General features: G+C 34.9%; 1 protein-coding gene across 1 annotated transcript in view; it reads right to left on the minus strand.

Moving 5' to 3' along the window:
* RANBP17 (RAN binding protein 17) overlaps positions 1 to 12,814 on the minus strand; it is a 164,770-nt gene that overhangs the window by 46,105 nt on the left and 105,851 nt on the right. The window contains exons 19-20 of the mRNA XM_009285979.1: positions 12,218 to 12,321; positions 5,879 to 5,967 (exon numbers count right to left, since the gene is read on the minus strand). Of these exons, the coding sequence (XP_009284254.1) occupies positions 5,879 to 5,967; positions 12,218 to 12,321 (193 nt within the window). The remainder of the gene's footprint in view (positions 1 to 5,878; positions 5,968 to 12,217; positions 12,322 to 12,814) is intronic.

Below are 12,814 nucleotides of genomic sequence, written 5' to 3' on the forward strand. Positions count from 1 at the left end.
CAATTTAATTTAAAAACACCAGAAATTTACATATTAGCAAATCCTGGCCCCCAAATTTCAGTGCCACCTCATACATATTATATTTGCTATATAAACGGTTGGGAACAATTTGATTGTATGAAGTTGTTTCTAGAGCATTCAAGAAGAGGATTCAGCCAAACTGCGTAGGGGAGACCAGCAAAGTTAGATTTCTGAGAACTCTTTCAGGAGAGCTGTTTGCTCATCAGCACCCAGGAGGTATCTGTTCTTTTAAAGCAGGATTTAAAAGAATGCAATAGAGAAAAAAATAAGTTTAGCAGACTCTGCAATGTAAATTAAAAAAAACCCCAAACTTATGAGTTACTGACTGTATCAAAATATTTCATGCAACTATTTGATACAAAGCTGACCCCTGGTTTTCCCAACGTGCTGAAAAAAAGAGTTTATTTGGATAAGAATGCAGACTGGTAAATGGAAATGAGGTAGCACAACCTGACTGGCAAAGAATTAAACCGTTTTTTTTATATTGAACAGAGAGTTTTTAACTATACAATTTACTATTAAAACATCATCTAGCTAATCTAGTCAATGGCTTTGTCTAATAATAAACTTATTTTTCATGTTTAACTTTGTTTCATGTCATATAATTCTGCTTTATTTAACCACACGGGAAATAGTGACTATTCTTAGGAAAACGCTATTGCCTATTCAGACAATAAAGGCAACTATTGTGAATCTTACAAAGTAGAATACAGGCCAAGCACTTAACATGAGGTGTGAAATAGAAGTCTGAAATATATAAAGGTTTACATGCTTCTAGGATACGTAGACACAGTGATGTCTCAGTTCGCTATAGCTCTTCTGGTGGAGGCTAAAGCCGTCCGACATAGCACTACTGATGAATGACAGCGCTGTGTAGACAGATGGAAGGCATTCTGGCTACTGCTGTCTGTCTGAGGCATCTAAAGACTTGTGCACTTTTGCTGCCAGCTGCTTGAGGCACTGCAGACATAAACTATATATAGCGGAAGAGGCTGACGTGTGAAATATACTTTTAGACCTTGTTTCTCTCTCCTTTATGGGGTTCTTTACATTTTAAATCAAACTTAGAGTTAAACATACCATAGAGAGTTACCAGTAATGAATTGGGATTTAAATTCAAATCCTACTTGCCTAGAATATCCTCAAAAGGCATAGATGATCCATGCCATCTCATACCTTTAGAAATTCACTACTGCCAGTTCCATTTTTTCTGAGGTGGACTTCCAATCCAGCTCACACTCAGCAGAGGATGGACAAGATACTTAAAATGCAGCAGATGACATGTAAGGTACAGAACAGAACTGTGCTGTTAATTCTCCTAAGTCACGCCTCTTCCTTAGCCTTCCTAGTAGCCTCATGTACACAAAAGGGAGATGGTGCAATGCTGCAAAGCCCCACTGTGGAATTTTGTGGGGTAGAAAGCAATCGCCTTTTCAGGTTTCATGGCAAAGAGAGTAACTTGACAGCCAAACTCTACAACTAAAATGTAAGTCAGCAGTATATCCAATGTGATTAGCTATCTTAATTCAAAAATTTAAGCATCGAGTCCATGTTCATTGACAAGGAAAAACTGGAGACACTATAGTCAAATTTTATAAAAGCTAGGGTCAACAGAAAGGCTTCGGCGATTTATTATTTTTTTAATAAATCCAATAAAGTGGAATAAATCGGTTTTAAACAGAATATTATTTTTAAGTGTTTTTAACCACAAACTTCAAGGAATCTGGCTAATTAATGAACGTAACCTGACCAGTCAGTTCAAGCTCAAAGGAATTCAAACTGCAAAAAACAATACTGAGGTTTGAATCAATGCAACTGGCAATAACAGCTATTACAAACAGATTACCGATCAGGTAGCCTTGTTTCATAAGAAAATGCGTTGTCGTCTTCTCTTGTGATGAGGAAACTTCAATCCCTACAGCTGTTTGTTGGGCTCTTTCAAGTTTGTACCTAATCCTGAATCCTTAAAACATATAAACTTAAAAATTTAATTCTTCAAAAATAGACTCATTTTTGAATAAGCCATCTTATTGCTGCACATGGTTTTATTTTGTTAAGAAATATGATACAAATTTGGATAAAAAGGTATGGTAGTTTGGTGAAAAGACTGTTTTGCTTGTTCTAGTGATCCACATCTGAAGCAGCATACGATCAGACATCTGAATATCTAGGTCAGCCGGAACTTTTAAATGACCACTAGATAAAACATCTCAATGGCAGATCAGATTTCACGCACTCATGCATATACATCGTGTGCTATCTAGCTGACTGCAACTCTGAGTCAACCTAATAATTTAATTCTTGCAACCCATTTTCTTATTGCAACCTTTTTCTTTTACAGACAACAAAAATCATTAAATACTGAGAATCAACTGGGAGGAACACAGGAAAAATTGCCTATGGGTTACCACCTAACTGTAAGAAACACTAAATGAAAGTAACAAAAAAGTGGATATTACCCTGAACTCACAATTGAATCTCCATGGACGTATCTGACTGCGAGACCAAGGACCTTAGACTACAGACCGATATTAGTATGGAAGAAAACAGATTAAACATTCAACATCTTATCCAGGCAGTCTTGAAGTAAATAGCAGAATGAAATACACAAGGAGAATCATCACTGTTAAGAAAAACAGGTTTTGGTTCTACTCAAATTGCTATACAGGCTTTTTCAGGCCACACCTGCATGTTCAGGACTGACCTACAAATTACAGAGACCACATGTTATGAATACCAAAGGCAAATAAACTTTCCAAAGCTGTGGTGCTGGAATCGTCATTGACAGCTTGACATATCAATATTTCAGGAAGAATAAATGACTTTCATATCCAGGGTTTTGGGTTTTTTGTTTTGTTTGTTTGTTTGTGTGACCTTTTTCTTCCTCTTTCATTACCGGATACTTTGGGAAGACGCTATACTTAACACCTGAAGCTGCTTAAAATATTTGGAAATATTTTAATGAAGTCTTTTGAGAGATCACCTAATACAACTTTAAAATAAATTTTACTATTATTATAAGTATTTTCTCTTCAGCCCTTGCCAGAGGAACACTATAAATCTTGTCTCAGCTGAATGAACACCATTTATCATATTCATTTTCTTGTCAATACAATTATGAAAAGCCTTTGGCCTTTTTCCAAGGAGCCTGATTTGCTAGAGAAACTCAATTAGTATAAGCAAGCCTGCTACAAAACAGCCCTATTTGGCAATCTAGCACAGCTTCAGCATACCTGACGATTCACCTCTAAACCATGATCCTAATAACTCAATCATAATGGTAAAATACAAGATACAACGGTGTCCCCTGTGCCTCCCCCCGCTCCCCTCCCCAGACCAAAAGGACTTAAAAGAAATTATTTCTGCTCATTTTTGCCATCTACTGGACAAAACTTGAAACCTAAACATTACGATCAGAAAAAAAAGAGAAGAATCTCTCAGGTGAGAGATTACCAAGTGTAATTTGTTTTGTTACGGACAGGGCTTAGACCCAAAATATTCCCTGCAATCTCTTGAAAAGTTTATCAATACATTCTTCTACCAACGATTTACAAGTGACTATTTCTGATAGTCTTCAATACAGAATAAACATAATCTCATGATATATTAAAAGCTTAGCCTTTTATCCTTTGCCTCTTTGTATTGTTTATTTATTGAACAAATGCAAGTAAATCAGATTTATTTTGGCTAGTATTCTGTATTTGCCTTTTTCAATATTGAAATACTAGGGCTTCAAACATAACAGAATAAAATCTGTTTGAAAAACAGCTTTTCCTTGCTATTAAAACCATTTTCTGATGATATATTTGAAGCTACAAAAGAAATATGTTAATCAAAGGATATTTAAACTTTATATGGTAAAATTGGCATTTGACCCTCCCTTCTCCTCCCATTTACCTTTCTGTCTTTATATAGAGTAAATAAGAGTTGCGATAATAGCAGCTTATTCTGCTATAACACTTTGGATCAATACCTGGATGAAGCTGGACTCAGCCAAATGAGGTGAAATCCACTGAACAGAAGCATGCACTTATTCTTTACAGCCAAAGGTGATGAGGACAAAAAAATTTTGAACCGCTGCAAGGGAAAAGAAACTGAGAAGGCCTGAGCTTTGAATTCCACACAAAGCTACATTTCAATCTATTTTTATTGTTAATACAGAATAATGAAATCCAAAAGTTGGAGGCTGTCTTTATTTATTTGAAATAAACTTAATTCATATACTGGAAGGAATACCTTAATTAAAAAAAAAAAAATCAGGAAAGGGTCCTGAGGATTACATATCCTGGATCCTTGTATAAAAAAAAAACAAACCAACCACCTCCATGGATGAATCCATTTCTTTCAAATGGAGAGGAGGTAAGTCTGTGTTATCCCTCCTCCTACAACTGGAGATTTGCAGTTCTGCACAGAGAAGCATGATACTCATGCTGTACTAGGAAAAACAAAGTAAAAAGAATTTGAAATGGAAGCAGCACTGATCTGCTTTTACACATCTTCCTGATTTTATTATTAAGTTTTAGGGTAACACAAGCACAAACAGTACTAACGAAGTTAAATGTACCCAACGGTGCCCACCAGAAAATGACATGCTAATTCACAGTCTGGCTTCAGTAGTTTTGTTTTTGTTTTGTTTTGTGGTTTTTTTTCCCTCCAGTCCTCTAAAACTGAAATTAAGGGATGCTTTCCACTGATTTTAAGAGAAATAAAGATTACACTGCTTTATGTTTTGGACTTACTTTCTGCAAGCTGAGCCTGCACATAGACAGAATCACTGCAGGCTTGCGAAGGTCTTAAATAGGGCTTATCTGAATGGTCATCAGGATCCTACTACCCACCACACAAGGACGTCTATCAGATCATACCACGCTCTGCTGTCCAGCCTTTTAGTCCTTAAAGGCTCATTTCCTAGTTGCAATTCTATATTGATGCATTCCTCTTTCTTAACCTGGAATATTATTAGTGAGCAGTAGGTTTTCATTATTTACTTAAAATAAAAATATTTTTAAAAGCTTGATTTCTACTAAAGCATGTAACTGTACTTGAATGTTGTTTATTCTGTCCATAACATAAACAAATACCTAATTAACTTTCATAGCTTTGTGAGATCTAAATTATAAAACAAATATTTTCATAGTTACTTCACTATGTATTTCAGCAGTTTGTTACTAATATGACTGTGTGCCTGAAGAGAGAATTACAGCTACTGTATTTCTAAAAATACAAAACATTTCTCTATAGTATTAAGAAAATGCCCATGAGTATTATTGTATTTGTTGGCATAAAAATGTATACAATATTTAAAGCAAATAGAGTTCCATTATTGTTACTTATTGAAGAAAACTACAGTCTAAAGATTTTGATTTTGTTTTCAGATGTCCATTTTCTTTTGGATCAAGAAGACTGCAGGTGTTGCGATATTAATAGAGTTGACATAAATAGAAAGTAACTGACTAAATTAAAGACATGATTCATACCAGAGAGAGAAATCTCCCCAGATAGCACTTGTATAGTATTTTTTAAGCACTTTTGATGTTAAGCCAAATGTAGGTACATTGTGTTTGAGTTAAAGACACAGGTTTTTTTTTTTATGAAAACATTATGGATTTATAAAGGGAAGAAAACCACTTGGATATGCTTTCTAGATTGGTAGTGTGACACAACAAAAAAGTGACCTCTCTGTGGTCCTTCCCAGTTAACTGCATGGTTGCCATTGTGCTGTAATTTTAGCTGATTACACATTAGTTCATTTAGCTTTGTTTCCTCTTCCCCACTGTGCCATACTATTAAACTAATGCAAGGGGCCTGGTATCCCTCTGTGCACAGAGCTGGTATTGTCATAGTGTAATAAGGATACATCCAGTCAAACAGCATGGTGTAGCTGGTCTTTGTGTTTAGTGCAAAGGCAATCCCTCGAAGATCCCTTGCCAGCCCGATCAACATACGCTGTCAGTGGGAAAGAGACACAGTAATTGATTTTCACGTTAGCACAGAGCAGATGGAGTAATAATCAGCCAATAATGACCACATATCTGATTTTGATTCATTAGTTTAAATGTCTCGCTCAAATCTTTTTTTACAAAAAACACAAAGATTCTTTTAACAGACAAGATTTCCACAAGTTTTATAGTGATAACACTAGCAAAATGCTTAGGAAATGCTTTTGATTATTCAATATGCTATCCTAATGAATAATGCAAATTAAAACGTAATATATGAATACTGTGTATTAAAGTTTAAAAGTGCTTCCTGTATTAATATATTTAAAGTAACAATAACAATAAAACGTTAATTTAAGCTTGTAATATTTTGAATGAGGTGTAAGACTAACTGATAATCATAACAAGCTACAATTAAGGTTGCACTGAGATTCTCATTGTACTGTTATTCTAACATATCTTTTCATATTCTTTATAAAAAGCAATTTTTCAAGTTAGGTTTCTTCAAAAAGCGACTTTTTTGTTTACAGAAGACCATGCAAATCTCTATCCGTATTAACATTAGTTCTGACATGAATTTTTTTTTCCCTTTAATGACTGAAGTGTGGCTTCAGAATCCTTCCAGCACAAATGCAGACAAGATTTTACGCACAGATAATTAGCCCCTACTAAAGGGATGTTTTCAGGATAATTAATAGACATCAATAAGAAGCAGTAGTGAATGAAAAATATTTTAACAATATAAACAAACTTTTCAATTTACTTAGACATAAATATTCTTTTTTGATAATTAAGTAGTTAAAATAAATTTTATCCACATGTGGCAGGTGGGGTTTGTATTTTTTGTTTTTTCATAATAAAAGACGAGTACTGCAGAGTCTGGTAAAAAAAAAAAAAAAAAAAATCATAGAAGCATGGCAAAAAAACCCAGTAGGGAGTTCTCTCTTTAAAACCAGAGTTTTCAATAATGTACTGCTTGGTGCTAACACTGTAATATTTATAGTGGTGAGAAATACAAAAGGTAAGATTCACATATTAATTTTAATTGATCACATGAAGAGCAAATTATGGCTGATGCCTTGTTAAACTGCTAAATGTAATCTTACACAAGGGCTAATTTCTACTTTTCATATACAGACCCAATAGTCCAACTGACTTGGATGGCACGCACATAGATTTATCCAAAGATAAATTGAGTTCTCTACAAAACACTGGTGAGGTTGCTAGGAGTATTTGAATATTTGCATTTCCTTTCTGTTGTGCATTGAAATGGCCTGAACTTGCAAGATGCTGAGAGGTCTCAACTCTCATTAACTTTAATGGGACTCTGAAATCACTAGAGAGGAAGTGTTCAATACTGAGAACATGCAATATAAAATTGTAACTTTATATTCATCTGTATTTTCATACTTTGCGTGCTGTTTTGTCCACACAGAAAGTAACTGTTTAGCAGACACGGTGGCCCAAATGTAAAGAAATAAAAGAACTCAGCAGCAACACTTTATACTTCTTTCTGAAGGGATACAGAGATGCAACATTATATACATGGAAGTGGAAATCTTCCAGATTGATTTTGCTTCCTTTGCCCATTCTAGCCACAAAAAAAGGAGACAAGCAAGACTGCACAAAGGAAAGGCTGGAGCAGGGAAGAAGGGGAGCTACAGCCCCTGGCAAGACACGAACTTGCCTTTGTTTGAGGATGCGCTCGGAGAGAAAGAGCTCACCATCCTACTGTGGTCTCTAGAACACGGATTAGAAAACGACAACCGGCCAAACCCATATTCCTCTAACATGCTTATTCTGTCTTTATAAAAACAACTGCTTGTAAGAAAACACTCTTTTGCAACTATATTTAAGAAATAGTTTAGTTGTGAGACTTTAAAAACTATTAATAAAAGTAGAAGTCCAACTTTCTTTAAACTGTGGTCCCAGATTTCTGGGAACCTACACAAACACCAGGCAATTTCAGACACCATTTGACCTTCTAAAGAAAGGAGAACAACTACTACATAAACTACATTTCTTGGTCTTCTATTCTTTAAATTCAGGTATTGTTACTAAAAAGCCCATACCATTAACCACACTATTATTAATAAATGACCTCAATCTACAAGGCACCATAATATTCTTGTCCTGTAAAATCCCAGCAAACTCAGTGGTTTACATATTATCCATCGGAACTCAACTTTATAAAATAACACTGCCTACAGTTGGCAATGTCCGAACAGCCTATATAATAGCCTACATAATCCTGAGATAAATCCTGACCCATTTAAATCACTGGTAAAAATATCTTTAAACTCTAATAGGAGCAAAAATCACCCTAGATTCCATGCTTGCTTAAGTCACATTTAGTAAGACATGCCTCCCCCCCCCAAAATACCATGACAGTCTAGTTTTAGTTCATTATGAATTTTCAAATAGCACTTATATGCACAACATTTATTAATGACAAATAACGTTATACACTTATACATCTGCTTTTTGTCTGTCATCCTGTGGGATTCGAAGTGCCTTGCAAACTTAACAGAGTAACCTGAAGACTACATGAAGCTACTGCTTCGTTCACAACTGAACACCAGCCATTTCTGGGGCAAAGTGACAGTTAATAACACCACCAGCAACTGCAAATGAGTAAGATGAGAAGTGAAGAACAGTAAATACAAGAAACGTGGCAAGAGGAGCTTGTCAGTAGTATGTGGGTTTATACATCGCTTTTATTGCTAATGAAATAATTTTGTTCAAATTTCGCTTTCGAAATATTCTTCCCTGAATGTCAGCGATAGGTTTACTTAAGATTTAATTAAAACAAGGCAATTTTAAAAATAAATTCAAGTATTTTGTTTCAAAGTCCCGAAGAAGATTTTTCAATGGATTTTTCAAAGGAAAAGAGCTGAAGATTTAAATATTCACAGAAAACACCCTATGACTTGCCAACATGTGCCAAGTGTCTGACTAATGCAATTTAAAACAGACGAGACTACTCACACCACCCACCCCCAAAACGGGGCTTGTAATGGAAAGTCTGACAGACCCTTAACTATAGTGGCACTACTGGGTGCAGCTATAATATTACCCTCATAATTCTACTATATAATAACAACAAAGGAAAAAAAAGGTGAAGGGTCATTGCGCTTTGTCTTTAGAATTAAGATGGCTGTCTTCATCCTTACAGCATACTCTTAATTCTGGAGACACGTCTTAATAACCTCTAAATAGTTCCAACAAAAGAGCCGTGTCAGAGGAATGAGCAGGCCCCAAGGTGTTTCAACTGGAGTGTTTTCATCTGCCTTTATTGCTCTATCCCTCTCCAGAATTAAGGCAATAACCTGTGATAAATTATTCAGGAACTGCTACAGGGATCAAAGCAAAATCATTCTGTTAAAGTGCTGTTTGCAACATTTGGCACTTAGTGTGAAAACTTTTAATGTGTGCAAGCTGAAAATCAAGGATTTTAAATAATTTAACAGCATGGAGTTTCTACAAACCAGCTAAAGATAGCATGTTGCTATTTAACTGCTTTCTCCTCAGATCCTTTTTTTCATGCGTTTCTAGCAAATCTGATGATGTCACAACTATAAACAAAGTGCTACTGAGATTCCAGCTACCCAGTCGATATATTACTTAACTGGATTGTCAAGAGAAACCTTGAAATTTTTAGGAGAAAATTAGCCACTGTTTTAATACTGGACATTTTTCCTATTAATATAAAAATGTGAAGAAGGAAGTAGCCAAAAAAGAAAAAAAAAAAAAAAAAGGGAAAGCAAAGCAATAATTACTTAAGCCATCTTATTTGATCTCCCTGGAAAAGAAACCTAAACATGTGTTTTGTATGCAGATTTAATGATTACAAATGTATTTTAAAAAGAAAGAGCTCCCTTGTTTGTTGTGACTGTTTTTCAATAGTGTATTTCAGAAATACTAAAAAAACCTAAAAAAACCCTAGCCAGTTAGAAAGTCCTAGTAAAAACCACAAATTAAATGAATTTGGCAGTCCTGGACCATTTTCATAGTGATATTTTAACAGTGTCATCTCCCCGTGGATCAGAATACTAAGCATTTTATTGAAGAACTGAACTGTTTTTGTTTTCAGTACTTGCAAAATGAAGTACCTGAAAGCACTTTTGCATGTATTATTTATTCATCATGATAGAAAAATAGCTTTAACCTAATAAATTACTTTTAAGAGAATTTAGAGCAAAAGTTTTGTTTACGATAAAGCAACAGATTTAGTTCTTTATCAGTAGCTTAAAGCACCAAGTTTTCTTTATACAAATTAGACAGATGGTGCTTACAGTAGAATTTACTAAAGGTCTGTCACAACAAATGCAGCCAAGCTGCATATTTAATCACTGCAGAACCTTGTCTACCTGCAGCTGCCAACTGCTAATCCAATTTCCCTGATAAATGTGGCAAGAGACACGATCAGCAATAAAGAGCATCTAACTCCATTTTCCTGCAGGGCGTCTTTTGATGAACATTTAGGACGGAAGCACGGAGTGCACTGTGTGGCCCTGGCTTGTGGCAGCTGCATGCATTTTGAAGACACAGTTCTCAGGTTACTCACTTAATTCTGCCACTATCATTATGTTGCTATTGATCTCAGTAGCTCTTGTCTACACAGCATTACTCTAGATGAAGCTGAATCAGGCAGTTATCATGCATCAAACTTGCTCAAAAGCCTGGAGATTTCCCCTTAATTACTTGTGATTTTATTTGCAAATACCGTTAAAGTGTAATCAAGCAGTCACTTTCCAGGGTCGTTAAGAACTTGCTAGTTTAGGAATATATCACTGGCACTCCATTAAAATTTCTCTACTAAGATGGTTTCAAGCAAACCAGACAGGACAATGGCAAAATAATTTTAATAAACTGAATCCTCACATGAGATAAATAGTTTCCTACAGAAAGGGTAATGCTATCAAATGACCTCTTTGTTCTAATTTTTAGGATTTATAACTATCTCTTTGTTCTAATTTTTAGGATTTATAACTTGAAAATATAAGAGATGAATCCAAGATAGATGAACTGCGTCTATTTAATAAATGAAAAGTTATTAAAATCAAATACATAAAGGAGCAACAAATGAGGAAACTAGAATTAAGTAATTGTTGAAATAACCTTAAGTACTATTTTTAAAAAAAATACTAACTTAATTCAAGTGATTATTGAGAGCTGTGCATCTTCTGGTAATGTCAGAGATGCACTGCAGACAAACTACTTACTAAATATTTCTAGCATATTTGTTTATTTTCTTATGAAAGGAAGTGGATAAATACGATGATGCAGTATTGAAGTTTCCATCATATTTTAAAATAGCAAATTAAAAATTACTGTTAGGGTTTCTTCAGAATTACCCTTTGTAGCTGAAACGAGCACTCCAGTGTGTGTTGTTAACTATTTATGCAGTGACGGTAGAAGGGGATCTCTTTAATGCAATAGTGATCTAATATATTATCATTCCTGATGATGCAGCTTGTATCTAGCAAGTCTTTTTCTTCCCTAAAATATACTGTTGTTTTGACACAAACAGCTTGCTACACTTACGGATTTTACTAATAAAACATAATGTTGTGTTAGATATTATGACTGTTGCCACAGCTGAACTGACTTGTCAAATCAATCCTAATATGGCTCCCACAGGCACATAAAAACCTTATTTAGCTATCAGTTATCCTAATCACTTTGTTCAGTTTAAGGGTGCAATACTTCAAGACCAGTTCCTATTTATACATATATGCCCAGCCATTTAATAAAGTCTTGATTTATATAATAAATTCTTGTTTGAAAAAATACTTTAAAGCAGCAATGTTTTATCAAGTGTGTTACAACATGTCTCCTCATACCCCCAAATAAATATGTTAATATACACAAACAGGATACTTGCATGGCAAAGGGGAATATTACATATGAAACAGATAAGCTACCACTGAAGACAAATTCGCCCCTTTGATGGGGATGAATGGGGATCAAATGGGGTCACTTGATCTGCAAAGCACTGAAAAATCCCAAGACCTTTATAAAACCTTTGTACAAAGTTTATTTAGGATAGTCATTTGTAGCCTTTGTATTTCTACTGTCTATATTTCTAATTATGTATATGTATTCAGGTATAAATATACATATAAGTATACAGGTATGTATATACATGCCAAGAGAGACAGACAGAAGAGATGACAAGCTTGTTGCTAAATGCTTGCCCCACTATTAGTTTTTCCCATCAATAATTTCTTTCCCTATAATTGAAACAAACCTACCTTTGCTTCTTCTTGTTCAAAACTACTGTTGAATATCTGAGTCACACTTTCAAACGAAACTGTGAGGGGGAGCATGAAATTCTCAAACTCATCCTCGTCTTCACCTACAGGAAAAGAAACCAAAACAAACCAGCAAAAGCATCACATCATACTCACGCTGTTGTTTGGAAGGGTCAGCCTCTTAGGCCTTTATAGAAAAATCTCACTGACATCATGGGAACTTTCATATGACCTATGAAAAACCTGAGGTTTGGTGTATTTTTACTGAGCTATAAACAAGGAAGACAAATTTTTGATCGCAAACAACTTGTATCTGAGACTGGCATGTCTCTGCATTTCACATCTTTCTCTTTTTCATATTTCTGTTTTCTCTGTTAATCTGACAGCATTTGTTTAGTACCCTGGAAGAATATTCACACAAGAAAGTCAAGACTCAACAGTTAGAAAATGTTAAATTTAAAACTGCAACAATAAATTAGATCCTTTCACATGTGTACTTTGTAGTATGATGTTTAAATCACAACCTTTTATGATCGTATGCTGTTTTCTCTACCTCCTACCTATTTAGCATACAGAATGAAGCTGTCGTGGAAATAA

Source organism: Aptenodytes forsteri, unplaced genomic scaffold (assembly GCF_000699145.1).
Source record: "Aptenodytes forsteri isolate BGI_AS27 unplaced genomic scaffold, ASM69914v1 Scaffold54, whole genome shotgun sequence".
NCBI lineage: Eukaryota > Metazoa > Chordata > Aves > Sphenisciformes > Spheniscidae > Aptenodytes > Aptenodytes forsteri.